General features: G+C 37.0%; 2 protein-coding genes across 12 annotated transcripts in view; one reads left to right on the top strand and one right to left on the bottom strand.

The window, feature by feature from the left end:
- The window catches only part of Tomosyn (syntaxin-binding protein tomosyn), a 311,646-nt gene that overhangs the window by 206,772 nt on the left and 77,085 nt on the right, over nucleotides 1-27,789 (top strand). The window lies entirely within an intron of this gene.
- LOC140744695 (basic juvenile hormone-suppressible protein 1) lies at nucleotides 22,237-26,846 on the bottom strand. Its single transcript, XM_073076320.1, has 5 exons — nucleotides 26,708-26,846; nucleotides 24,826-24,959; nucleotides 23,658-24,491; nucleotides 23,409-23,569; nucleotides 22,237-23,332 (listed from the first exon to the last, which is right to left on the bottom strand). The coding sequence occupies exons 1-5, from the start codon at nucleotides 26,805-26,807 to the stop codon at nucleotides 22,312-22,314; spliced, it is 2,250 nt and encodes a 749-aa protein (XP_072932421.1). The 5' UTR covers nucleotides 26,808-26,846; the 3' UTR covers nucleotides 22,237-22,311.

Raw genomic sequence — 27,789 nt, 5'->3', positions numbered from 1 at the left:
GGGGTACCGTAGCCCTATTCTAGTCCTGGAACTACAGGGACAAACTTAAAATATAGTTTATGTTACACAATTTAGATGAATTCAAAGATACCTCATATGTTAAAATCCACATACTGTTTGGGGCGCAGGGCGTGCTAAGGTATGTAATGTGATACGCGCGAAAAACATTACCGTCGCCAAACGGAAAAATAGTACATATCATCGTCGTCGTCAACTACCTCACTGCTATCAGAGTCACTGGAAGGACTTATGCCCAGTTGTGGGACAAAAGGGTCCCAGCCATATGCGATGAGTCCCTAACCCACAATCCTCGTATTGTCTGTTCATCACAATCACTGCGCAATCAGCCGCCGGCTGGAAGGGAATCTGATTTCCCGCGGGAACACCTTTTTCGCGTTCCGTTGAGAAATACTGTTTCGGGTACGATTTCCTTACGCGGATTTGTTGAATGGGCACATTGTTTACAGCATTATATATTATTGATGAATACTAAATAAATACAAATGGAATTTGAAGGTGGTAGATTTATGGCCGACCTAAAGTAGGAATATCTAATCCTATCTGGGGTTGATTACTGATGTTCATGGGCGGCAGTTGCCACTTACCATCAGGTGGACTGCATGCTCGTCTGCTACTCCTATATTATAAATAAGAAAACATGTACTTAGTATCTTAAAACCAATAACCAACTCCTGTTCGGCACAATGTTGCGATCCGGTAGTACTTTGAGAAAAAAATATTGCAACTGATAATTTGTAAGTGCCTCCATAGGTCTATACAAAATAAACATATTTCATCTCATTTCATTATTCATAAAGAGCTCATACCTTTACCTTAATAAATGGGACCAATTTCCAGCTCGTCCCTACACAATAAAAAAAGAATTATTAAAATCGGTCTACTAACGGCGGAGTAATTCGTGTACATACATAAAAAAAAAAAAAAGATACCGGCCGAATTGATAACCACCTCCTTTTTGAAGTCCGTTAAAAAATACGCAAACATCATTCATCTCTACAAAATGGAACATTAATATAATTGTACTGGAATTGTAAGTTAAATAGAAAGTAAATAGCAAAATTAAACAACGCTTTTGTTAACACAATTAATTGTCCACGTGACACGCGAACTATTAGTCACCTGCGGTGGGTGTCCACGCTGTCCCGCGTCACGGGATTAGCGTCCCGCGGGATTTGGGTGACAGGGACATTCTAATGCGAATGTCACGTAGAAACTATATCCAAAATACCTAGGAATAGGGCCTTCACGGTGGGAATTTTTTAAGACAGATGAAATACATTACGATTTATTGTTCGTAAAGTGTTAGGTGACGAGAGATTTGTGTTAAGTCACCCAGAAATAGCTGTAAAAGATTTGCCCTTTTAAAACTTTGAACATACATTTGAACCCACATTTTCCAATAATATGTTTGGCAGACATTTACGAACGCTTAAAAAATGACAAAGAAGATAGATAATGATGAGAATAGACACTGCCTTAAATGGCAGTAGAATCCGTTGAGGCTTAAATCTTGGTGCACCAATACCACCGTCAAACCTATTTCTGCCTGAAAACTGTGATATGATATGATATGATAGGATATGATAAGGGAGATATAAGAACCCTAGGCGTTCCAATTTAGTCTTCCGAGTTGCAAAGCATTTGTGGTCGACCTCAGGTAGGACTCTTTATTTTATCATTTTTTGGAGTTTACTCCTTAAGAAACGATTTGAGTTATAAGGCCCGGTACGGAAATTTTATGAGGAGTAAAATCAAGTGTAACACGAAAAGTTGAGGCGTAACGTAGAAAGAGACAAACATATACATCTGTAGGATTGAACGTGTAAAAGAATGAGATGGAATACATTACACAGCGTATCTCATTCTCGGGGTCTCCTCTTTGCGCGATACTTCGTAGTCTCACTGTATAGTTCACTACCTCCAGTCTGAGAGTTGAATGTGTGCGTATGTTTGTACGTGTGTGTTGCGCGCCTGCGTATTACGAAGTTCTGCCACAACTTGTATACTGCTGCCGAGTACAGGGTATGCATGCTGTATGCATATAAATGCATATAGTAGCATCTATTGTATACATCTATATACAACGTACATAAACAGCAACCTAACCATCAAGTTTTAATGTTTTTATTATTATTATTATTTATATTATTTTGTAACATACTTTATGTAATACGCATTATTGAAGTAATAAAAATAATCCGAATAATTACAGATATATGTTTGTTTCTCTTATCATTTTAGCAGATGCGTTCATTTACCCTTTTTTTCTATTCGATATATATCATAATTATCGTTCGTAAGGAGTAAACTCCAATCGTGCGTCGTAGCTGACACACACACACTTTTTTTATTTATTTTTGAAGGTGGTAGTATCCTTTGTGGTTCGACTCCGGCGGCACCACCGCCAGACCTATTTCTACCTAATAACAGCAGTGTTAGGCGCTGCTGTGTTCCGGTTTGAAGGGTGTGGTAAGGGAGAAAGACTTTTCCGAGGCGTTCCAGCTTAGTCTTCAGGGGTAGCGGCGCATCTGTGGCCGACCTCAGGTTGAAATATCTAATCCTATCTGGGCTTGATTACAGATGTCCATGGGCGGCAGTAGCCACTTGCCATCAGGTGGACTGCATGCTCGTCTGCTACTCTTATATTATAAAAAAAAATCTAGCGTTGGGGGTATCCATGGGCGACCACTTACCATCAGGTGGACTGAATGTTCGTTTGCTATTTCCATATTATAAAAAATAGTAATTAGGCCTGTGCCAGCTAGAAATTTACGCATTTGAAATATGAATATCCGATTTGGGCTTTATTAATGTTACATATGTATTGCATCACATATTTTTGACATTAACGATTGACGTTACAACATTCTACAATTCTACATTCACATTCAAAATAACTACAAAGGTTTTAATTCCATGTTTTATAATGAAGTTACTGCATATGTCATACGTGTGTTTAGTGAGATTAGTCGTAAAGCGTCGGATGTTCTGTCTGTTCTGTTAATGTTCTGAATTAACTCAACTACGAGTATTCTTGTCATGCTAATAGACAAAGCGTAGAGTAAGTTTGTTACTACAAATCTAGCGTTGAAGTGAAACTAGTAACTCTATTTACGTTAGACATGGGTAGAGATTTAAGGTAGTTCTAACTAGTTTAAATTATTGTCTTTATTAATAGCCTAAACAAGTATAAGTTTTTAATATATTTATCTGGTTTAAATAGACATCGGCCTTCAGGATGGCACATGTTTGTCCCCGTAGTACCGGGACCAGATTAGGGCTACGGTATCCTCTGCCTGTCGTAAGAGGCGACTAAAAGGGGCTTCCAGGGTTGCGGGCGGCAAGAGTGGGAGCTCAAACCGTCCAGCAAGCGACCCCGGGAAGGACAGCGGTTTGTGTGGTCGCATATCGCTGTAATCACCAGGGGATGTGAGAGGAGCGTAAATTGCTCGCCCCAGGGCAGAGCCCGAATTGGGCATCGCGCTTTGAGGACTCCGATTGTGTTCCGTCGGAGATCCCGCTATCCCGAGAGAACAAGCCCTGAGGATGGCCACCGGGGGGATTTTAGTGCAGTAAAAATCCCACAGAACCCGGCGTCGCTCCCACATCGTCTGGGACCTTTTGAAGGTCATCTAATCCAATCGTATTTGAGGTTAATAAAAAACGTCCGTGAGTTGTTTCTTACCATGAGAGTATATTTTATTCTATGTCCATTCCAAGTACTTCTTCAAGATAAAGTTACAGCTAAGCAATATAGGTTAGCACGGTATTTTAGCCGGATAAGACACGTGACAAGGGTGGCGGCGGTGGTGCGTCGGGGGATTTGCGTCACTCACGTGTCATGCGACGACAATGAAATGGATGTGTCGCCACTAACATAAATAAAATAAGTTACCTAAGTAAAAAGTATTGTTTTATAGCGTGTTTGGTTGTTTTAAAAATAACTTAGATAATAAAATAATTTAGATTCTCTACATCAACTTTTTTATTTTTAGTATTTGTTCTTATAGCGGCCACAATTAATATACTGTGTAAAAAACCATGTCTCTATCTAATACTCTTCTGGAGGTAGAGCCCTGTGACAGACGGATGACTGCGGAGGCTTAGTACTAGGGTTCCGTTTTTACCCTTTGGGTACGGAATCCTAAAAAGATCCTATCCTAGTGGTTAAAGTTATGAAATGGTGTATAACGCGAAGGATCCCACAAAAAAGCAATAAAAATAATGTCATTTTTATTACAAGTGAGTCGGAAGCCTTACACAGGGGATTAAAGTGAAAAGTTTGAAGCAGAAGTTTAGGGGGAAAATTAAAAAGAAATATTAATTTGCATTTTAAAATACCCAGCAATTAGATTAGGGGGAGCTTAAGTGGTTAGAAAACTTTTACAGTAAAAGTATGCGGTGTAATTACAGAATTAAATTTAGAGGACTTATGTTAAATTTATAACAGGAAAAACTGTTTGGGAACCGTATTGAAACAATGATATATACATAGTAATTATTATATCTTATATTATTATATCATTGATTGAACTCTGAAATAAGATTTTATCATAATGGTATTTAAACAAGTTGTATATATTAATAATTTAAATTAAACTTTATACCTATTATTTTTGTTACAGGTAAGAACGTGACTCGGTTTAAAATACAAAATACATAGTTGAGATCATCTTGCTGTTGGTAAGTAAAATGCTTCTACTAGGCAGATCGCGACAGGAAAAAGCACGCATCTTCATAAGTAGCTTTAAGCTCTAGGTTCATCAGGATAATTTTAGTTGTTAATTAATCAATCTATCGAATGTTTCGCTTACTAAAAGTAGAAATTAGGCAGTTTTAGAAAAAAATACAAATTTCGACGTTTGTCATGGAAAACATTGGATTATTGATTATTACTAATAATGAGCGTAAATACAAATTGGCTGAATGTATAAAACTTTACAAATACTATAGAATGTCCGAAATGTTACTTTCCTGTAAGTTTCCTTGCAGCTTTTCCCTTAAGCATCAAAAAAGCATAATTTATTTGAAATGCGATATAAACATCGCTTCAAAAAATAGCTAACTAATATTAAACTACATTAGAAACTTTTGCCAAGACTAACTCACACTAAATATGTACATATCTGTAAGGTACTTAGCATATGAACGAGTGTGCAAAGGTCTCGTGTTATCACATCAAACATTTAGCCAAAAGGTCCGACAGAGCGATGAATTTAACATCCCCAACTCAGAGATCTTTTATGTAAATGTAAACCCTTGGTACTTATTTCTGGAAACCTTCTAATATAACGAAATGTTCCTACAAAGTAGGGTCTTTGGTGTGCACACAAAAAGATCATTTTACCTCGCAGTTTTTTGAGTATTTTGATTCGTATTGAGTCAATTTGCTTAGACCATACGACCATGTTCTTATTATGTGTAATGTATACATAGTCCTTTGGTAGTTTTATGATTATAACAAAGCACGGCGTAATGAATTTCTGTCTTAATTAATATTAGAAACCCTTAAATAAATAAGTCGACTTTACACAATGTGGACATTAACTTTTTAAATACATACCTCTTGTTGAGACCATCTGCACGGCGGACTGGTGTAAATTATTTATAGATTTCATTATTGTCACAACTATAACACGATAATTAATTTGAAATACACTTTTATGCGCATTATTCTCCCTATTTTTCATCGTAAAACAGTTGTAATTCAACGTAAAAAGCCCTACATTCGTAGCGTCGTCCTGTGATAAAAGCCCCGTTAAGTTCGAGCTTGTTAATACAAGCTACGTGAGTGCCTACGAGGCTACGAGTTCGTAGTCATTCATGGAGTCGTAGAGCACTCGTAGCACTGTGCGGAATACGCTGTTGTGTGCATGTGTTTAGTTGTGTTATGTTCATGTTTGTTAAGTCTTTGTTGTGTTGTTTTGTGTTACATTGTTCTGTCATTTAAGTTTTTCGTTGGAAGTTGTTTGTTTGTATAGATTTATTATTAAGTTATTTTTGTGTTTTAAAGATGAAATGCACATATTTTTTAAGATTAATCTTATCTGTTGTCTACTGTTGTATTTTTTTCTGTAATTGTACACCGCTCCACGATCAAAATATACGAGGAACTTAAGGAAATCCAAGATATCCTTTTTACAACCTCCTACCAATGTTATGAGTGAAATTAAACTTTAAAATCACCAAAATATTCTAAAATCATCAACAGTTAGACAACGATGTAATATTAACATTCCTGTGACCTCTACTATACACATTTCACTTTATAATAAAAACGTGCTGACCATTGAAATTGTTCCATGGTTCCGTCGAGTGGTCCGTCCCCTGTCATCGTGCCTCACTCGCCCGACTCTCCCCACTCGCCTCAGTATCCGGTGCAAACCTCCTTTTTCCGGAACACGGACAAAGAAAAGATATCCAAGGTTACACTATTACATGTATATGTATCTATTTTTTCTTCCTACCAGAGATCAAAAAATGACGATGTCTAAAAAGATTGTTAAATGACGAACTTTGATTTTCTTTTGTAAAATTGGCATTAAATTAAAGATCTATTTAAACAAATACCTTGCGAAGATTGGTTATTTATTAACATTCAACAATAATTTAAACATATACATTAAAGACTGCCAAAATATCATTATTATTGTTCGACAACGTAACAATTTTGTAAAGTCTTTTACTACATTCATTTCATAAAAAAATGCTTGCCTTATTTTATTAATTGTAAAAAGAATATTTCAAAGCCACAAACCCAGGAAAATGTACGTCGAAAACAAATATTCCAGTCAGAACCTTCAAGGGAATGAATCTTTTTGTTCAAATAAAATGGAGAGAAAAATTGCCGTCCGACCCGACACTGTATCATTTCGGACACTTATTTAATAGACCCAGGATCTCGATATTGTAAGGCTCTGAACTCAATCGTTCCTTATCTGTTATCTTGTGGGGAATATATTTGATGATTTATGTAGAAATTTAATAATACTTATATAAGTAATCGTTTCATTATCAAGTGTCATTTAGAATAATGATTTGATTCAGTTGAGCTCGATTAAAACTCCCACAGTTTTCCGACTATATTCAATTGTACCTAAGCACTTATGTATAACTCAAACCTAGTATTTCCACATGATGGAAAGTAGCTACTGCCGCCTATAGACATCTGTAATCAACCCCAGATAAGATTAGATTTCTAATATAAACCTGAGGTTGACCACAAATGTAGCGCTGTCCCTGAGGGCTAATCTGTAATGCCTCGGAAAGGTATGTTTCCCTTACCACATCCTTCAAAACTAAAAAGCGCTTAACACTGCTGATTAGACAGAAATAGGTGTAGAAATTAAAATACATCAGTCAGGCGAACCATGGAGAATTCTGTCGCGATTAAAATTGCACTCGGCCATCGTCAAAAGGTCGTCTTGTAGCAATGATTCAGTTATAAGGCTGTGAATTAATTATACGATAGAGAAAATTTTGTATGCGACACGCGTCTAAAAATATTAAAGAAAATATTCCAAAAACTGTATACCACGGTTAACTATACTCAATTTTCGATAAACTTTTAAATGGCTGAACTGTGCACTAATGAATAATCATGATGCAACCATGTTATTTAAAAAGCATTTACATAATTCGAGCTGTAGCTGTAAATTTTACGCCATGCAATCATTTTATTGCAACGGTAATGGTTTCATTCACAGGTCGTATTTTTGCACTTTGCAATGGTAGTAATAGTATCAGTTTTTACCAGTTAGTATCGCTACATATTTTTAAATTGAGTCAAGAACTCTATATATTTACAATTATGTATAAATACAATAATCTACTTAATTAAACTATAAAAAATAACTTATTTGCAAAATTTACATATGTACAAAAATTAAAAACAAAAACACTGCCATAAAAATTGTCACCATCACTGTCTTTGGGCAAGGTTCCTAAGACGCTAGCAGCATTTCCTCTCTGACTTGCTATACCAATTCTGTGAGCGAAATGCTAGGTTTATATTCTTATTACAAACTATTTTACATCATCATCAATCATTAATGTCCCACTGCTGGACACGGGTCCCATCCTAGAGTAAGAATAACATTTTACGCTGCCATTTCACTTAATTGAATGTAGAAAATATAATTTCTATTTTTATACAAAAGTAAAGACACATATGGGTAACATGTAAGGTAATAGGTCTGTAGCGTTAAAAAGCTTTAGGCCGTGAAAGCCTCCACGCGATCTCATCTGGGGATATTTCCTTTATCAGCCTCTCTGCCTCTCAGAATCGTTTTTGCTAAATTACATATTTGCTCTTTAACCATTCCTTTTATACTTATTTCGTTAGCAAAGTTATTTAATTAAAGGCTTTATTATATAATATTGAAGTGGCATACGAGCATTTAGTCCAACTAAGTAAGTGGCTACTGTCGCCCATGGACATCTGTAATAAACTCCAGATAAGATTTAATATTACCTGAAGTTAGACACAGATGCTTTGCTACCTTTGATGACTAATTTCATGTCTCTCTCTTACCACATATTTACATATATATCATATATAAAACCAGGATACAGCAGCCCTTAACACTGCTGTGCTGTTATAAGTTTCAACTAGGTATAGTGGTGGTGGTCGAAATACGAAGGGTTTTACCACTTACATTTTATGATAAATTATCGACAATTGTTTGAATTTTAATAATGACAGTAATCAAAAAAGAAAATGTCCATTTCAATCTGGCTGCACAATTAAAAAATAGGAATTTTACTTTCAATCAGGTATTAACATATATGTCGTTTTATATACACAATATTTTTTTTCGATTTCTTAAGTAGGTCACGTGCCGAAGTAATACATGTTTTGGCTATTTATCAGGTACTTTACCCTCGTATCCCTTTTAATCGTTAACCTTAAACACTTTACATAAATAATGCTGTGGGTTTAATCCTACCTAGGGATAATCTGTACTTAATGACCTTATGTGGGTTTTCAGGTAGTTTTATAATGGATTTGTAATTGCAAATGGGTTTTCTGTGCACATTAATAGAGAATAGTTTTTTAATATATATTCCAGTCCTAGTTATGTCGGGTACATTATTCAAATCTTATATATAAAATTCTCGTGTCACAATGTTAGTTACCGTACTCCTCCGAAACAGCTTTACCGATTTTCACCAAATTTTATATGCATATTCAGTAGGTCTGAGAATCGGCTACTATCTATTTTTCATACTCCTAAGTGATAAAGGTTGTTCACCGTTAACATTTTTTTATTTATATGACAACACGTTTGCCGGGTTAGCTATGGTATGCTCACTCAGCTCGGTATGATGTATGCTCACTTACTACTTCAATTACTTAAGTTTAATACGTTGAGTAATAAAATAAATAAATAAATAAAAGATCGAACTTATATCCTTTTTTGTCCTCTATAAACTAGATAAGTAGTGACGACATAGTTCCCAAAGGCTACCGGCTCTTTTATAAAAATGTCCAAAGATCCTTTTTCACGATAATCCCTAGAAGTTTTATCAGTCTAACTAGAAATAAGCTCCCGTTCAGAACTTACGGATAATTCGAGTTACTTTCTTTTTGTTGTAAGAACGAAATAGGTATTTCTATTTATTTGTGATTATTTCCAATTTCCTTTTGTGCTTTATCTATTGTATCATCATCATTATCATGATGATGATCATCATCAAGATTGTATAGTCCGCGCTAAACTGTTAGTCCGCTTTGAAGTTGTTGTCATACAATTTGCTATGGTGACGGAATTTTCATTCCTATATTCAGAGCGGACTAGCAGTTTTACGTGGACTATTTCTGGGATACAGAGTGCTCGTGTGTAAAGAACATCATAATTTAACTGAATTTTGTTTAATACTATATGTAACTAATAAATTACTCGTATATAGGTAAAACATTATAGGTTATCGGTTTTAACCTTACATTACCGTGATAATTAGAACTTTGTAAATGTAATTTATATTTAACTGGAGTTATTTTCGTAACACAATAAACTGATACCATGAATTCAGGGTACCTACGGTCAAAGGCTTAGCCTTTGATTAAGTAAGTCCTTCGATATTTAACTCATTGTTCGTTTGTTCGCGTTTATTTGTGAAGTCAATTACATTATATGTAATGTAATGAGGTGTAATCATGTCATGTAATAGACTTCTCTCTAGTGACAACGGTATAATGGTGGAATGGAGAATAGAAAGGATTACTCAATAACATTATTTTTTAGTTTAATTGACACACATTATTTGTTGTATTCCTTGTATAAAGAAGTTTCTTATACGAAACCATTTCTACAGTTTATTAAGCTTAAACTTAGCCCTGTAATACATTTAATAATACGCTATAATAACATGTAATACATTTTATTAGTCTTATAACAACTAATTTGAAACACTTTCCTAAGAGAATCATAAATATAAGTTAAGCCTGCCTGTGTACACTAAACAAAGCCTTAGGCGCAGGTGTGATCCCGTGTGGCACGGATCTGAGGTAGGGTTGTCAACGAGGTATTAAAATAAATTATACTTGAGTACGTCTGCAAAAATATTTTTTTCATGCATGCTAAAAGGTTTAATAAGCTCCTACAGGCATTAGCCTTTCGTTCAAATTCGTTATTATCTACGTTCAACTGGCGCCTACGTTGTAGTTAAATAGTATGAAGGAAAAAATGTGCTATACGTAGAGGGTTAAATTTTAATATATTAATTTATTTATTTTAATATATTTGATCCTCGAGATCTTACGATGATAACTTTAGATGTAGATCTGAAAATTCAGCTTCTCTATGCACATATAACTAGATAACAAGTCAATGGATAAACTGAAAACTTTTAAAATTTATAAAGTTATTTATGTAAGAGTGGTTTTATATATGTTTTATTCTAGAAGTAAGTGGTCCAATTGCTCGTGTGAGTCTGCAAATTGCTATATTCCAGCAAGTTTTGTACATTTTGTAAAAATCCTACATAAAAGATTCGGTTTCGGCCGAAACTAGGAGTTTTGTATGCTAATTATTTATTTACTCCCTTATCTTTAAATATATATAACTTAAAGGTGACTGACTGACATAGTGATCTATCAACGCACAGTCCAAACCACTGGACGGATCGGGTTGAAATTTGGCATGCAGGTAGATGTTATGACGTAGGCATCCGCTAAGAAAGGATTTTGATCCATTCTACCCCCAAGGGGATAAAATAGGGGATGAAAGTTTGTATAAATCTTCTTAGTTAATAATATTACTTTGTAATGCGGGCAAAAGTGCGTCAGCCATATAGCAAGGTGACAACCCTATCCCGAAGCTCTGTGACAAATTACCACTTAGCTCTTTTGAATGGGAGCCTCTGTACCTCCATCTTTGTTTAGTATTTGTATCTCTTGTACTTGTTAAGTAGAGTAATGAATTTAAGTACCAACTATATTTTATGTCTTAGTGTTTATTTGGGACCCATTTGAGCGGACAGTGTTATACGGCGTACGAATATAAATTAACATTTAGTTTTTATATATGTGTGTGTGTCTATATATGAGAGATTTTTGTTAGATATTACTTCTGTACTACCATTCTAATACTATATAGTGCTTATTAGAAGTATTTTTTTAAATATTCAAACAATAATAATAGCTCCAACGAATATCAAAAATCTCTGTCATTTGAGGTGGTAGAACACTTTGTGTTTCGACTCCGGGGGCACCACCATCACACCAATTTCTGCCTAATAAAAGCAATGTTAAAGCGCTGCTATGCTTTAGTTTGAAAGGTGTGGTGGTGGTGGTTTGAAGTATGTGGTATCTCACATAGAGACATGCATTTCCGAGGCGTTCCAGCTTAGTATCTACTCACGGGTAGCGGCGCATCTGTGGCCGAGCTTAGGTAGGAACATCTAATCCTATCTGGGTTGATTACAGATGTGCATGGGCGGCAGTAGCCACTTACCGTCATGCATGCTCGTCTTTTACTCCTATATATTATTAAAAAACCTCCTTACCTCGCCTCACCCACCTCACTAGATTAAAGCACCTCATTATCTCTTTAAATAATAAAAAAATCACTTTAAAGATTGAAAACCTTACTTTTCGATAGTATGTGTATACCATTTTGATATTTCCAAGGTACGATTTATTATTATCAATACGGATAGGTAGTTGAAGCGTGAAGAGGGGAGGAACGGAAACACACGCTGATTTATAATACTGGGGAAGATTTACGAGCACTCGAGTGGTTTCACTGGATTCAGCGGTGCGAAATAAGAAGCAACAGTTGACAGAGACCGCGGAGAAATAGATACTGAGCAATAATGTCGCTGTTTCTTGTACCAGAGAAGGGAAAAGGATCTCTCTTTTACAACATTTTTTTAAGCTAATATTTATCCTTAATGTCTATTATGAATTCGTTGCTTGTTATTTTAAAATAACAAATAGCTTAAATGATAATTCATTTAATTATAACTGGAAAGGCTAAAAGTTTAACACGCAAAGGGGCTATTTTGCGAGGCAGACTTTTAGCCTTTCCAGTGACGATATTTTAGTAACATTCTTGACGTCTGTTATTACTAACAGACTATAGTCAACAACCATAAGGAGGATGGACAACCCACGTTTTGAATTTATAAATGTAATCGAAGCCTTCTTGAAGGTAGTCATGTATAAATATAGTCACATATACGGTACAGAGTAACGATATTACAATTACACGTAAGTAGGTACAAACTAGTGATTAGAGGTATTATAACTATTCCCGTTATTAAACTGTTCTTGCTGAAGTCTCCGACCAGAATGTCGCTCTCTGTTAACTCGAGCGTCGCCCATGATATCATCCCCACTTGACATCCCCACTGCATCTATGTTTGAACTGTAGTAATCAAATGAGTGACTTATTATTTTAAAGTACTAATATAAAAATGCGATATCGGTAATATTCAAGCTTCGTATTAACGATGATAACATAAATATGTATTGATTTTAGATATCATAATATATCTATATAGATATCGATTAATTGAAATTAAGGAAAATAATAAAATTAAGTACTCAAATAGAAACATTTTTTTTTACAAAGTATTAAAAAATACCAAGGACATTGTGTATTACAAAACGCCTGTCTATTTTCTCCAAAGTACAAATACAACAGAAATGAACTAAACTCGATAGCCAATTTCCTGTAACAATGACAAATCTATTTTATTTCTCAACATAGGTATTGTACCACCTCACTGAACATACAATGAACAAGAGTATCATGAAACATAAATAGCTGTCGGCTATTCGTCTCGATCCAGTTCACACGTTTTGTTCCAGTGCACTTGATTGCAATACCTCCGGACATTAAAAGTATACTACTCTGCCCTTTTGGTTCCAACAATAATAATATCAGCAAAGAAATAATTGTACTACTATATGATATTTTTGTACTACAACTACTTGTACTACTATATTTTCATTTTGAAAAGATCCAACTCTGCATTACACACCATTTTTACTTTGATTTCAAAATACTCGGAATTTAATAATTAGTCAAGTGGGAATCGAACTCTCACGTAGAGGCGATGACACCAAATATTATTATTATTTTTTATTTTTAGTATTCGTTGTCATAGCAAAAAAATTAAGTGTCTATCTATAACGGTTCATGAGATAAAGCCCAGTAAAAGACAAAAAGACAGACGGACAGACAAGGGAGCAGTACCCTTACCAAGAGTTTTTACGTTTCAACAAATATAACAGTTTTGGTATTTGTTTACGTATTGGCCCATACGATTTCCTAGTTCTGGCAGAATCCGCTAGGGGCGCTTATTGGAATTTGTATGAGCAAATACGTAAACAAATACCAAAACAGTCATATTTGTCGAAACGTAAAAACTCCTGGTAATTGTACAGAACCTTAAGAAAGCAAGTACGAATTTACAAATCTGTAGCTCGATATAGATAATTTGAATATTATTAACCCTTTACAAAAATATAAATTAATTAAATTACTTTCATTCCATACAATTTAATTGCTTTTAACAGTACAATTCCCAGCATCAGTTCATTTCATCCGTGCCCGAGTCTCCGGCGCGCATGATTGCATCTTCATGTTATTTTTGTTTCCTGCTATTCCAGATTGCTTTAAACAAAGGTTTTCAATCAACCCCCGTTGCTGTTTTAGTCCTTTATTTCTTCCCACCCTGCCTAGGAATAACGCTAGAACGGTGTAAATGAAAAAATATTTTAAGTTTTAATTATCGGACCTTTATAGTAACGTTTACGTTTCTTTTTGAATGTCAATGTTTTAATCTGATGATAGATTAAAGGCAATAGGGTGGTCACTTAGCTCGGCGAACCGATAATCGATGGAAAAGCGGTCTAGATTGTTTAGGTGAAGTTAGAACCACTGTTCTTCACCCATCCAGGTAGACTGAGACTTGGAGTGAGCCTACGTCTAGTAGGGACAGGAACCTTTAAAGGCTAATGGATGGATTTTAATCGCTTCATAAGATGTCATATTAGAAAAAGGGAGTAAAAATCAGTGTATGTAGTTGGAATGACCTTGGAAAGTATGACATTTACATATCTTTAAAATTCTCGTGTCACAATGTTAGTTACCGTCCTCCGAGACGGCTTTATCGATTTTCACCAAATTTTATGTGCATATTCAGTAGGTCTGAGAATCGACTACTATCTATTTTTCATACCCCTAAGTGATAAGGGTTGTTCACCCTAAACTTTTTTAATTACATGGAAACAACGTTTGCCGGGTCAGCTAGTGAACGTATAAATTTTATGTACAAAAGTATATAATAATATTTATTAATTACAACTATATATACAGACCACGCTATTTTCCCCCAATATATTATCGAACAATAATAATACACAAACAAATAGACATAACAAAACACTGTCGTATAAAATCGCACCTCAGTGTATCCCGCCCGCCCTCTCCGCCCCAGTGCACTCGGCTGCCTCCCGCAATGAACGTTGCTGTTATTCCTACTTCGTGTTATTTGCTTTGAACAAAGGTTTCAATCAATTCTCGCTTCTTACCTTATTTTGTTCATTAGAGCTAGTAGAACTCTATTTTTAAAATAAAGAAGAATGAGTTTGCAATCCGTCTGATGGTAAGTGGCTACAGCCGCCCATGAACATCTGAAATCAACCTTAATTAAGATTAGAGGTCTATCTTACGTTGGCATCCGATACGTGGCTACCACTTAATGGTAGGTGTTTACTGCTACCTCCAGACGTATGTAATCAATCTTATACAATAAGATTCCTATCTGAGGTTGGCAATAGATGTATAGCTGTCATTTCAGGACTAACGCCCGTTGTTAATACTCAATCTACCCAAACTTTGCCTACCAAAGATCGAAATTTAACAATGCTTCATACTGTAGCGACCTCTCGCTACTCGTCAAGAGATGGCGCTGCTGAATCACGCTATCGAAGTTTTCTAAACATCTTGCATATGTACAAGTTTCGAACTGAGACCATAGGAGCCGTTAATTAGATAATGTCTACTCAGTACGAAGTAGGAATGTCTTCATACTTCGTACTGAGTCGACATTATCTAATTACGATCTTTAGTAGGTAGTAAATAGATTTATTATTAATTGTGGTGTAGAGCTGAGCCGTGTTATATAAGTTAACGTTAGAGTATTAAGTTAGTTACAATAAAGACATCAACTCAGCAAGACGCCTTTCAATACACACGAGCCTGCTACCTTACACTACATGGCGACCCTACCTGACACAACGTAATAATGGATTAAAAAATAACTCCAAATGAACAACAAAGAAAAACAGGCTTTATATCCCCATAATCTCATTCTCATAATCCCTAAGTCATCGGAGAAAGTTAACTAAGTAAGCATTAACTCCAAAAGTAGATTATCCCACCTTTTCCCAACTTAAAGTTAAACCTCTTCCCTGTAATGTGTATTATGCGGCAGTCAATCCCCGTGCAGCCTTAGAACCCTGAAGATGGATGTCTTCCCGTGATTGATGCGCTTTCCCAAGACTTTATTGAAAACGTACCGGGGATACCTTAGTCTGTAGGTTATTACTACTTATAAAGGGTAATATAATGTCGCTTAGTCTTTCAAAGCGCATATGCATTATAAATAATGTGGTACCGATGTAATTGTTTCTTATACTTATACAGCTGTTCACCTAATTTCATTTATTAAAAGATATAAGAAAGATTTAAGTTAATTGAAATTCTAATTGAATAAAAACCGCATGATTTTTCATTGCTCTCTTTTTTAATTAAAGTGGAAAAAATGCAGTTCCTAGGATGAAGTGTTAAATAAACATTTGTAATACATTTGAAGACCTATCGGAGTCCATGAAGAACGTATTCTACATGAAGCCGATCACAGATGTATTGCACTCGTGAGGACACGCACACTTGAGGACTCAGGTGGCCACCTCATAATAATAAGTCAATCGACATCCGCAATCCTCCATCGAAACTCAAGAATTGATTGATACTATAATATTACACAGGGTAGATTTTCAACGCAATCAGGAGGAAAAAAGTGTAAACGGCAAAAAATACAGTGTCGTTTTCTTTTTCGAATTTTAGCCGGTTCGATTCCTGAATATGGCAAGCACATTTCCCAAAAATCTTTGAGTGTAATTTCGTTTCATATCACAAATAAAATAATGTTTCCTTTCAGTGAATTTTACTGTCACCAGTACCCTTACCATGAATTTTTACGTTTTGACAAATATTACTGTTTTGGTATTTGTTTACGTATTGGCCGATACGATTTCCTAGTTCTGACACAATCCGCTAGGGACGCTGATTGGAAATTGTATTATATTTTTAACACTCATTGTCACCTAATAACATGTACATTATTTTGATACTATTGGACCACACCTGAATACACCTGTAAGAGTTATTACAGCAGTAAATCTCCGCACGTTCCAGAGGACCCCAGACGGATGGCTCCCAGTGATTGATGCGTCGTTTTCATCTCACCATTTCTTATTGAATCTCTATAAACGATCCATGTGTATATTGTTTGCTTTTCGATACCTTTTCGTTCATATTTGGATCGGTACGGTAAAGCTTCAATTACAACTTCGGATATTTTTTTAAATTTAACTGGTGCAATGGTGGTAGAACCCTTTGTGTTCGACTATTGTGGCACCTCTGCCACACCTATTGCTACTTAATAAACGTCGTGTTAAGCGCTGCTGTGTTCTGGTTTGAAGGTGCGGTAAAGGATTCTTTCATTTTCATTTTTCCGAGGCATTCCACCATAGTCCTAAGGGGTAGCGGCGCATCTGTGGCCGACCTCAGGTAGGAAACTAATGTTATCTGGGGTTGATTAGAAATGTACATGGGCGGCAGTAACTACTTATCAGGTGGACTTCATGCTCGTCTGCTACTTCTATACTTCTATCTTCTATATTTTCTTTAAAAAATCTAATAGGAAAAGTTCTGAGAAATAGTATGCACATGACGAAACTTTATTTTAGCCGTGAAATATTGAGCTAAAACTTCTTCAAAAGATATTTCAATCAACGTATAAAAGTTTCTTTTGCAAACACGTCAAAAGGCAACCTTTTACAACTAAACGAGAAAAGTAGTGGTCCCGAAGTAATAGTTGGGCTATCCGTCAATTTGAAACTTGAAACTTGATGTGGGTCCCCCCGTTGAAAGTGAAATGAAATTTGCATATCCAATAGTGTACGAACACATATGCGAATATATGTAGGTCTTTTTTAGTTTTGGAGGTAAGATTTAGCCTTTTGGTGTTTGTATGCTTTTTATGTATTACTAGCTGACCCGGCAAACGTTGTGTTGCCATATAAATAAAAAAAATGTTAAGGGGCGACAACCCTTATCACTTAGGGGTATGAAAAATAGATATAAAAAATTTGCAAACCGGTAAAGCCGTTTCGGAGGAGTACGGCAACTAACATTGTGACACGTTTTATATATAAGATGTATTTGACCATTCACGTGGCAGATCGCGCAGAGGGTTTCGGGTTCAATCCCCGGACAGGCAGATTTTTGAATAATGCACTTAGATTTAGATTTTTGTTCTGGTTATTATCCGCCCCATTTTTTGCATTATAACAGTAATTACAGATAGATATATTTATAAAAGACTTCACAACTTAGTCCTCAGTGGCCGACATCGGATAAGTATTTAATCCTATCTGGGGTTAATTATAGATATCCATGGAAGCCATTTACCATCAAGTAGATTGCATGCTCTTTTGCTATTTAATTATAAAATAATACTGATCGCGTATCAATGAAACGATATTATTTATTCGAAAAATATTATTATTCTTACGTTAAATATTCCGAACCAAATTAACATCCACATTTCACCAGAGATTGGCAATAAAGCAAAGAAAGCTAACATCCATTACGTCTATTCTCTGATGGTTCCATTAATGTTTAATATCACTGTTAATGGATCGCAAATAATTTACACGGCGCTTGTGCTATTTCGGGAGCAGCTATTTAATATTTATAAGGTTATAAGAAGGCTGTGAGTGAAGGTCGGGCAGTTAGTGCTCTGTCGTAAGATGAAACGAAGGTAGAATCCTTTGTGGTTCGACTCCGGCGGCACCACCGCCACACCTATTTCTACCTAATAACAGCAGTGTTAGGCACTGCTGTGTTCCGGTTTGAAGGGTGTGGTAAGGGAGACAGACTTTTCCGAGGCGTTCCAGCTTAGTCCTCAGGGGTAGCGATGCATCTGTGGCCGACCTCAGGTAGGAATATCTGGTCCTATCCGGGGTTGATTAATGATGTTCATGGGCGGCGGTGGCCACTTGCCGTTGGGTGGACTGCATGCTCGTCTGCTACTTCTATATTATAAAAAAAGACTAAGTTGACGGTGGTTACTGCACTTACAAGTATGTGTTATAATGGGGTTTGTGATGTCAGGGCTAACTATGGCGAATGTTCCACACTTCTTTAAGTTATTGAGGATTTAACGATAGTGGTACTAGTTGATAATCACTAACAAACAGTAGTAATGGTAGGGGGTTAGGCAGACTTTTCCTATGTACTTCCAACTTCTTAAAGTTCCACGTTTCTAAGGCGTTCCAGTTTTGTCCTCACAGGTAGTGACGCGCCTGTGACCGTCCTGAGGTAGCAATCTAATCCTGCTGGGGGTAGATTACAGGTATTTATGGGCGTCAGTAGCTAGTTACTATCAGATGGATTACATGCTCGTCGGCCACTCCACTCCTATATTATGTAAAAAGGTGACAAATTGAGCCATAAAATGGGTGCAACCACTTTATGGCTCAATTTGTCACCTGTGATCACCTGTTGATCTAATGTGGACTTGCACTATCAAGTCCACATTAGATCGGACCAGTAATTATACTATTTGCCGTCTAACAGATGTTACTTGACCAAGGTAATTAACCCCAAGATAAGATGAGGTCAGCCACAGACGCAATGCCCGGGAGGTCTAAGTTGGAACGCCTCGTATAACCATCTTACCAAATAAGCAACTTTTATTCGTTTTAATTTAAAAAATAATATACATTATATCCGAAAACTAAGTTGGCTCGTCTCATGTCCCAAAACCAAAGTACACAAAGATTATAATCCTACACACAGTGTCGAGTGAAATAAGGAAAACCAATATAAGGTTATAAATTGACATGTCATTCCCAGGATCCCGGAAAAGGCATTGTGTCACAATTGTTGACATAATACGGATTTTGACTGATTGTGTATTCTGTGGTACAGAATGTAAAGGCAATCAATCAGAAGTCTCGTATTTGGGATATCAGATTTTAACACAGATTGACAAAGTAACTGTTATGCTCAAAAGATTATTTGTACGGTAAACTATTTAAAACCTTTTTTCAGTCTGTCCGTGTCAGTACTGCTAGTCTAAATGGCTGAACCGCTTTTAACGAGGTTTTTAAGTAAAGGTAGAAAACTATAAGGAGTTATAATCATTTGTACTGTGTGAATATAAATATATTTAACTTTTGATTGTCCAGTAGTAAAAGAACAAATTTTATCCAATTAATAAGAAAGTAGGCACTATCCTCTTTGAACGTCAAATCAAAACAAAATATTTTAAATGACTTCTGAAAAAAGAGTTAATATTCAAAGTACAAATTCCTTCAAGCTAAGCCAGCCTTGAGTGCCAGTATTTGTTTACATATTGCCCATACAATTTCCAATCAGCGCCCCTAGCGGATTGTATCAGAAATATAGTGTCAGTAATGGTAACCTCACGGTAAGGGTACAATACCCTTACCAGGAGTTTTTACGTTTCGACAAATATGACTGTTTTGGTATTTGTTTACATATTTGTTTTTGGTATTTGTTTATTGTTTACGTACATGTTATATATTGGCCTTAATCACCATAGTTAGAAATTCGCCTTAAACAAAATTATCAAGAAGACATCTGATCCTGCACCGCCGCCGTGCCGTGGGAACGCTGACTCCGCATCACCGCTCCGTTTCCACTGTATAGTCCCGAACGTGGGAATTCACTCTGCGCGCTAACATTGCCCCAGCAAGTCACCACTTAGGATAGTTAGTTTTAATTTAGGTTAGATTTAATCCAAAACATGTAATATTCTGTTTTAATTAATTACATATATATAAGTAATTCGGTCTTTCTGTATCCTGGCTGCTGCATCCCGACGCATTATATAACTTACAGAACGCTGTCGTGCTTAACAATATAAGGCATGAAACAGTGCAGCGGTTCTGATCTACAAGGACTGTACCGCCTTTAAAATCCATTTCACGTAACTCACTCAAATACAAAAGCCAGTTCACGTATTCTAAACTAAACGCTCAACAGAGACGGTTGTTGTTTCAATCAGTTAAAAGCTGAAATCTCTTCACATTCCAGTCCAGCATGGCTTACACCAGCTCCGATGACGCCGTAATTAAAAATTCCAATAGCCATTCTCTTTGCCCGGCGGCATGTTTTACGTTTAACTTTTTATGGAATCGTATGACCGTTGTGCACACTAATGGCGGTGAACTAGAAACTATAAAACTAAGTCGATTTCATTACTAGAGGGTAGAGATGAAAATATAAACTTAATACAGCTTTTTCTAAGCATTCCGATAAGAGTAAGGTTGGTCTGAATTAAATTTGTTTGTTATAGCATTGCCTCTACCGTTATTTCAATATCCGTACTCTATAGTATCAATTAACTAACTATCGTCGTCTGAAATAAAATACAGACCTACACATAAACGAGTATATATCATAAATTACATAAAACCAACACGTTGATAGAATATAGAGTACTTACCAAATCTATTCATATATTAACCTCAGAATGACTTCACAACCATTTCCTACTTCATAATAAGTTTTAATGTATGTACTCGTATGTTTCATTCTTTGGCACGCCCTACAGACGGCACATTTGTATATGTTAGGTGACATTGCATTTGGCTTAGATGAATGAGCGATGTAGGCTATATTTTTAGGCAGTTTTTTTTATTCTCTAGTAGATTGTCAACATTTTATTTTCTATGTAAATATATTTATTTTTTTCTCGCTACTCGCTCAAGTTCCAACAGTTGCCTTATTTACCTGTGCAGATGCAAAAGGAATGCCGTTTGTTTTGCCTCTCATTGTGAGCGAATTGGTTTTCACCGAAGCTTTCGTTGCAAAGGGAAATGTGAGTTGTTTTCAAAATGTTCTTCTCTGTTTTCAATATTCGTGTGTGATACAGCAGTGTGCCGTCAGTCCAATATTATGTTGTGTTTAGAGTAAATTTTGTTAATATTTCGTTAAATATTAATGAGTACTAACTAGTATTGTATACTTAGTATTCAAATTTAGTGCCTAAGTAGTATCTGTATACTCTTTGGTGCCTTATAACAACGAAATAATTTGAGTCAAACTCAAATTTCGCGCAAAAATCATAGTCCTTACAGACTAAACTTTTTTTTGTCTTACATTGCTTTGTATCTGTTATTGAATAAATATGCTATTGAAGTTCCCTCTTATCTAGTAAGACTGATAATAAGCTAAAATAACTAAATTACGTTAACATCATGATGTTAATATAATTACTCATGAGTAGAGACGTGGATACAATTAAAGTATTATATTAAATAATCAAACACCTTCAACCTATGAATTTAAGCCTCTTTGCAAATTTAGTATTTTTTAAACATATCAAAACGTGTGAGTCTAATTTATGAATTGTGTGTAATGAAATAAAAGTACAAAGTAAATTTTAATCAATGCTTATTATTCAGGAATTAATATTATTAAATTATTTTATATATGAACAAATTGGGCTCATTTACATTCTTAACATTTTGTCGGTGCTCATCATCATGACGTCCCTGTAGGACCACCTGACGAGCATGTCGTCGTCCAGGTAGCACATGTCGTCACGCTTGGTCACCATGTCGGAGATGTCCACGTTCTTAACTTGGTTGTTGAACACGTGGTAATAGACCATGACGTCCAAGAACTTCATGTTGTTGGTGTAGAAGGTGGTCACATCGATCTCCCTGTCGAAGGGGTAGCCGAGCGGCATGGTGTCCACGCACGTGGTCCAGCGGCACACGCGGCGGTCCTTCATGATGCTCAGGTCGATCGTCGGCAACACCAGACCAGTGCGGACCGGGGTGACCACGACGAACAACTGCAGAGGCAGACCGCCAATGCGACCGAGAGGCAGCAGCAGGCGGTGCGGGAAGCCGAGGCGGGTCTTGTACCACCAGCTGTCCACCATCTTGTCGGTGACCACAGTGGTGTCCTGCACGCGGTTCATGATGCGAGTGGTCCATGGCCTGTCCATGATAACGCCGTGCATTTCGAGGGAGTTACGTACGATGGTGTTCTTGCCGGTGTCCAGTTTGTACAGGAAGCTGTCGATTTCAACCATATCGAGACGTTTGTCGTTGATGTTGAGTATGCGGCCGATGCAGTCGTACTTCGGACCGAGGAATACGCGGACCACGGCGTCGACGGCCTTTTCGGACACAACGTCGATAGTCACCTTGAACGGATGGTGGTTCAGGCGGCGGTTGCGGGCAACGTAGATGAAGTCGGACCTCTTCTTCTTCATTTCGCTCTCGTCTAAGTACATAGCATTGGTAATATCCAAGTCATACTCGTCCATGAAGGTAACCAGCTTGTCGGTGAAGATACGTTCAACCTTCACTCCAGGGAAGTCGAGTTCGTCACGCGTGTACTTGGGCAACAGTTTCTTGAACAGCACGACGTGATGGATGATGCGCTTGAGTACTCTCCAGAAGAGCGGGTCACGGAGGCAAGTCGAGTACATGTCCAGGGCAGTAGGCACGTAGGTGTACCTTAAGAAGAAAAAAAATATTATTAATACAGTCATACATTTACACATGTATTCTGATAAAATAGAACATTTCTTACTTGTTGAAGTTGTAGGTGCTGTAAGTCAGCAGCCTCTTGTACAAGTTCATGACGTGGATGACCTTAGCGTCGTCGTTGAGGAAGCCCATACCACCCAGCAGCAGTCTGCACAGGTACTCGATGTCTTCAGCCTTCTTCAGGTTGATGATCGTGCCGTCGCGCTAAAAGAAAAAAGTGTTTTAGAGTCACATACTTAACACATACGAATCTTTATTTTTGATATTAATTAAAGTGAAAGAAATTACTCACGCGTTCAATGCGTCCAGTCAGGATACCTTGTCTGATAATCTGCTCAATGTCATCCACCAGCATCTTGTCCTTAACATTCACAATGTTCATGAAGTTGACGTTGTTCTGGCGGACGGGCATTTCGTAGCCGTTGTGGAAACGGATCTTGGGCCAGTAGCCGACCGTCAGCGGGTCGTTCCACATGATCATCTTGACGTCGCACATGCTGTGAGTCAGACGCTCCAGCCTGAACCTGGCGAGCAGTTGCTGGTAACCATACATCATGATCTCACCACGGCGCTCCTTGTTCAGACCGTAGACGTCATCGGTCATCCAGTACGGGTAGTTCATGTGCAAATAGTACATGTAAGTGTTCAGGTCGATGTCTTCAGTGAAGTAGTTGAGACGGTCATCTTCGGTCAAAACGTTGCGGACGCCCTTACGCCAATCAATGACGACGAGGTTCTTGTCGGTAACCTTAATGCCGTAGTAATCGAAGATCACGGGGTCCATGGCCGCCTTAGTCATCTTCAACATGAAAGCCTTGTTGATGATGTGGCTGTCGACGAAGAAGTAGGGGTAGATTTCATAAGGAGCTGGGATAGTGACGCCGCGGCAGTCGACTCTGTGGAAGACGGCGCAGGTGAAGGCATAGACGAACATGCCTCCGTTGATGCGCTCCCTCAGCCAGCAGGCGGTCCTGATGAAGGTGTCGAAGTCCTTGGCGAAGTACAGGATACGGAAGACCGAGATAGCCTGCTCTAAGTGCAGGTCGTTGGTGTGCACGAAGACCTCACCGCGAGGCAACAAGCCCATCTTGAACATGTTGATGAACCTCTTCACCACATCGACTTTCTGTGACAGAAAAAAAAATAAAAAATTAAAACAAGCTCTTCAGTAACGGCATTTAATTATTGGGCTATCATGGGGTGCATAAAAAATAATAGGCCTGCCATCTTGGGGCATCCGCCGTATTGGCTTAGGATTGACGTTACTACGATAAGCTAATCATATATTGTCATAATTTTACCATCTGAACCAAACGAGTATACAAAATTTGCGCCCAATTTCATCCTTCACTGAACTAACAAGACCAGTTAAATAAAAAGTATTAAAAATTTCGATTAGGTAAAATTTAGAGCTGTTATTATATTAGGTTTTACGTATATGGAGCAGTTGCAAGTCATACCAGATACTTGTCGAAGTTCTCCTCGATGACCCACTCCCTGGCGACCTCGCGGATGTCGTCGTACACGGTCGGCTGCAGGATGTGGTTCAGCAGCTTCAGGATGCATATCTCCTTGGTCTTGGTGTCTACATTCACTGTTTTGGAGAAACTCAAAATAGTTAATATATTTTGTTAAGTTTATTAAAATATGCTACAAAATTGTTCAAGTTAAAATTATGAAGTGATGGTTATGAATTTTCAAAGACTGATTTAATTATCATGGGGTCAGGGTAAGAGTGAAATAAATATCCCTAGTCAATAACGCCGTAATATAGTAAATAAGTTATTAATATAACGAGGTCCCTGGATGGGATATTTAATTGATTTTCGAGTTTAAATCCCGTTGTAATGTAAAAGGTATAAATAGAAAGATTATTAGACCAATAAATTACCTTTTTATAGAGTTTCAAGTTATACCTACTTCTTAAATATTGATAACCTTAAGTATTCAGTACAAATTATATTAATAAATAGCGGCATGGTTGAAATTAGTGTTTTTCAGAGAGAATATTGTTTTCTCAAACGTTCTCATAATTCTCCAAAGGGAAGCTTAAGTAGAATCGTCGAGTCCGGCGAAGTTTCAACATCAAAGGCGGAGAAGTTTTGCCCCAAAATAAAGTATTACGACTTTCCTCGATACATAAAATTATGTTAGAATTTCTCGAAATTCAGACATTGAGCGAGTCTATAAAGTTTTTAGCGCAGATGCTATTGTGGGCTTCCGAATGAGTCTAAGTTGTGCGGTAACGAAAACATCTGCTACACGATCAGTTTTAATTTTACAAGAATATAACTTAAGTCTTTATTGATATTTGGTAAGTTGAACAATGGTTAGACTTTAATCTAGAGTATAAAGAGAAGAGAAAAGTTTGATTGCTGTAAGATTGAGTTCAAATTCTTACTTTTCAAATAATAATTGTAACTAGTTATTATTGTTCAGTTATCTGACCTGATATGAACAAAATCTTATGTTGTCCCTTACTATGAAGAGCAAAATGTGTCAGTTTGCGAACGGCAAAGTTGTTGGGCGAAACTAGTATTAATAGGTGCTTAGATACTAAAGGACACTCTTATTGATATATGCATTCAATGTAAATGGGAGAATTTAATATATGTTACGAGTATTCGAGTATTTACTTAAATAATTTCGAAAAATCCGATCATCAACTGACAAAATGAAAGTTTAATAGTATTCGATAATTTTATTAAGTGCAGAACTCAAAATAGTTAATATACTAACTCTAAAAATCTAAAAGAAAAAATCTAAGAGTGTTCAAGAATGCAGAAATACTTATATTGTACATCAGAAGAAAATATAATATTCGGAAGAAAATTATATTCGGTATTTATTTAGAAATCTATAGTCTCAAAATACTTATATTGATCACACTTCTAAAATATGACACTGACATTGTCAAGAGTGACAATTAGTGAAGCATGTAGCATGACCTTCGATCACTAGTTCTTATTAGTGATTTAAGAGCATGACCGATGAAATCAAATGCATATGGGAAACACAAATAAAAAGTACTCTGTGATAGAAAAATCCGAAATATTACATTGGAAAACGGTACGTGTTAAAGATAGACTTTCGCTCGCTCCATGCTTATTATTTTAACATAATTTTAAGTACATACGAATAAAAAATTTCTATATTCAAAAAATAAACTCGAATTTCAATTAAAAGACCCACTACAAATTATTGATCAAAGACAAAATTCTACGAATTATTTTAAATGTAATAATAAGATATAAATACTACCTACAATCTGACTCCCAACATAATAAAACTCGCATCACAAAATATTATTCCGAAGCAAAAAAGTATACATAAGTAACTTACCCAGGGTATCCTTCCCCACGAAGAAGTTGAGATGCATGTCATCCTTGATGACGGTGGCCGAAGCCACGGCGACCAGCGCCGCTACCAACAAGAGCTTCATCGTCTACCTCTACAAAGCACGGCGTGCAAATGTGAGGAGTTGGGCCAGCAGTACCCCTTTTATACCGAAGCTCATTATTTTTTTAACTTTATCACCGCATTGGTTTTTTGTTTGTGTTTCACCTCCACAGATAACCCCTTGCACGTTGATACCCCTCCCTTGAGGTGCATTTGCGAGTCTAGCTCCGTTTAAACTTTCTGATAACAAGACCATTGCACTGTTGTAGGTCTAAATTATTAATATCTTCTTATAAAAAAAACCTCCTACACTCACTGCGGTAGAAGGTTGTAGAACCCTTTGCGGTTCGACTCCGGCGGCACCATCGCCACACCTATTTCTGCCTAATACCAGCAGTGTCAGGCGCTGTAGTGTTCCGTTTTGAAGGGTGTGGTAAGGGAGACATACTTTTCCGAGGTGTTCCAGCTTAGTCCTCAGGGGTAGCGGCGCATCTGTGGCCGACCTCAGGTAGGAATATCTAATCCTATCTGTGGTTGATTACAGATGTCCATGGGCGGTAGTAGCCACTTACCATCAGGTGGACTGCATGCTCGTCTGCTACTCCTATATTATAAAAAAGAACTGCCCCACACTAGGATTCCCTGTGTCGTGGGTGCCATGGACACATACAAAGACGAATACACAAATACCCAGACCCGGAACAGATATCTAAGTTCATCATTCAGATATCTGTCTGACCGGGGATCGAACCCGAAACTCTTTGCGCGTCAGACCGATATGGTGGCCTCTCCACCCCGTGTTTATATATGATTAAATAGCAAACGAGTATGCAGTCCATCTCATAGTAAAACGCTGCCGTGTGAACTGCCACTGAACATCTTTAACCGACTCCTTACAGAACAGGGGATCTTTTTGAAGCCAATAGATTCCTTTCTACTTCTGCCGTCTTAGATGGTTCCCTCATATGACTCAGCCGGCATCACACCCTTGCGACGAAACGCAAGAACTGTTTTACGCAAACCAT

This window comes from Epargyreus clarus, unplaced genomic scaffold (assembly GCF_041222505.1).
Source record: "Epargyreus clarus isolate Ecla_fem2 unplaced genomic scaffold, WU_Ecla_fem_2.2 ptg000009l, whole genome shotgun sequence".
Taxonomy (NCBI): domain Eukaryota; kingdom Metazoa; phylum Arthropoda; class Insecta; order Lepidoptera; family Hesperiidae; genus Epargyreus; species Epargyreus clarus.
Note: the sequence above shows the minus strand (reverse complement) of the source record. Positions and strands in the feature narration are given on the sequence as shown.

What these genes read in the sequence shown, in the direction of transcription:
- LOC140744695 (XM_073076320.1), bottom strand. Translation starts at nt 26,807, where the DNA reads ATGAAGCTCTTGTTGGTAGCGGCGCTGGTCGCCGTGGCTTCGGCCACC. An exon ending in AGAACTTCGACAAGTATCTG is followed by an intron (nt 24,492 to 24,825) that starts GTATGACTTGCA and finishes TTTCTGTCACAG; the next exon opens with AAAGTCGATGTGGTGAAGAG. An exon ending in AGCACCTACAACTTCAACAA is followed by an intron (nt 23,333 to 23,408) that starts GTAAGAAATGTT and finishes TTTCTTCTTAAG; the next exon opens with GTACACCTACGTGCCTACTG.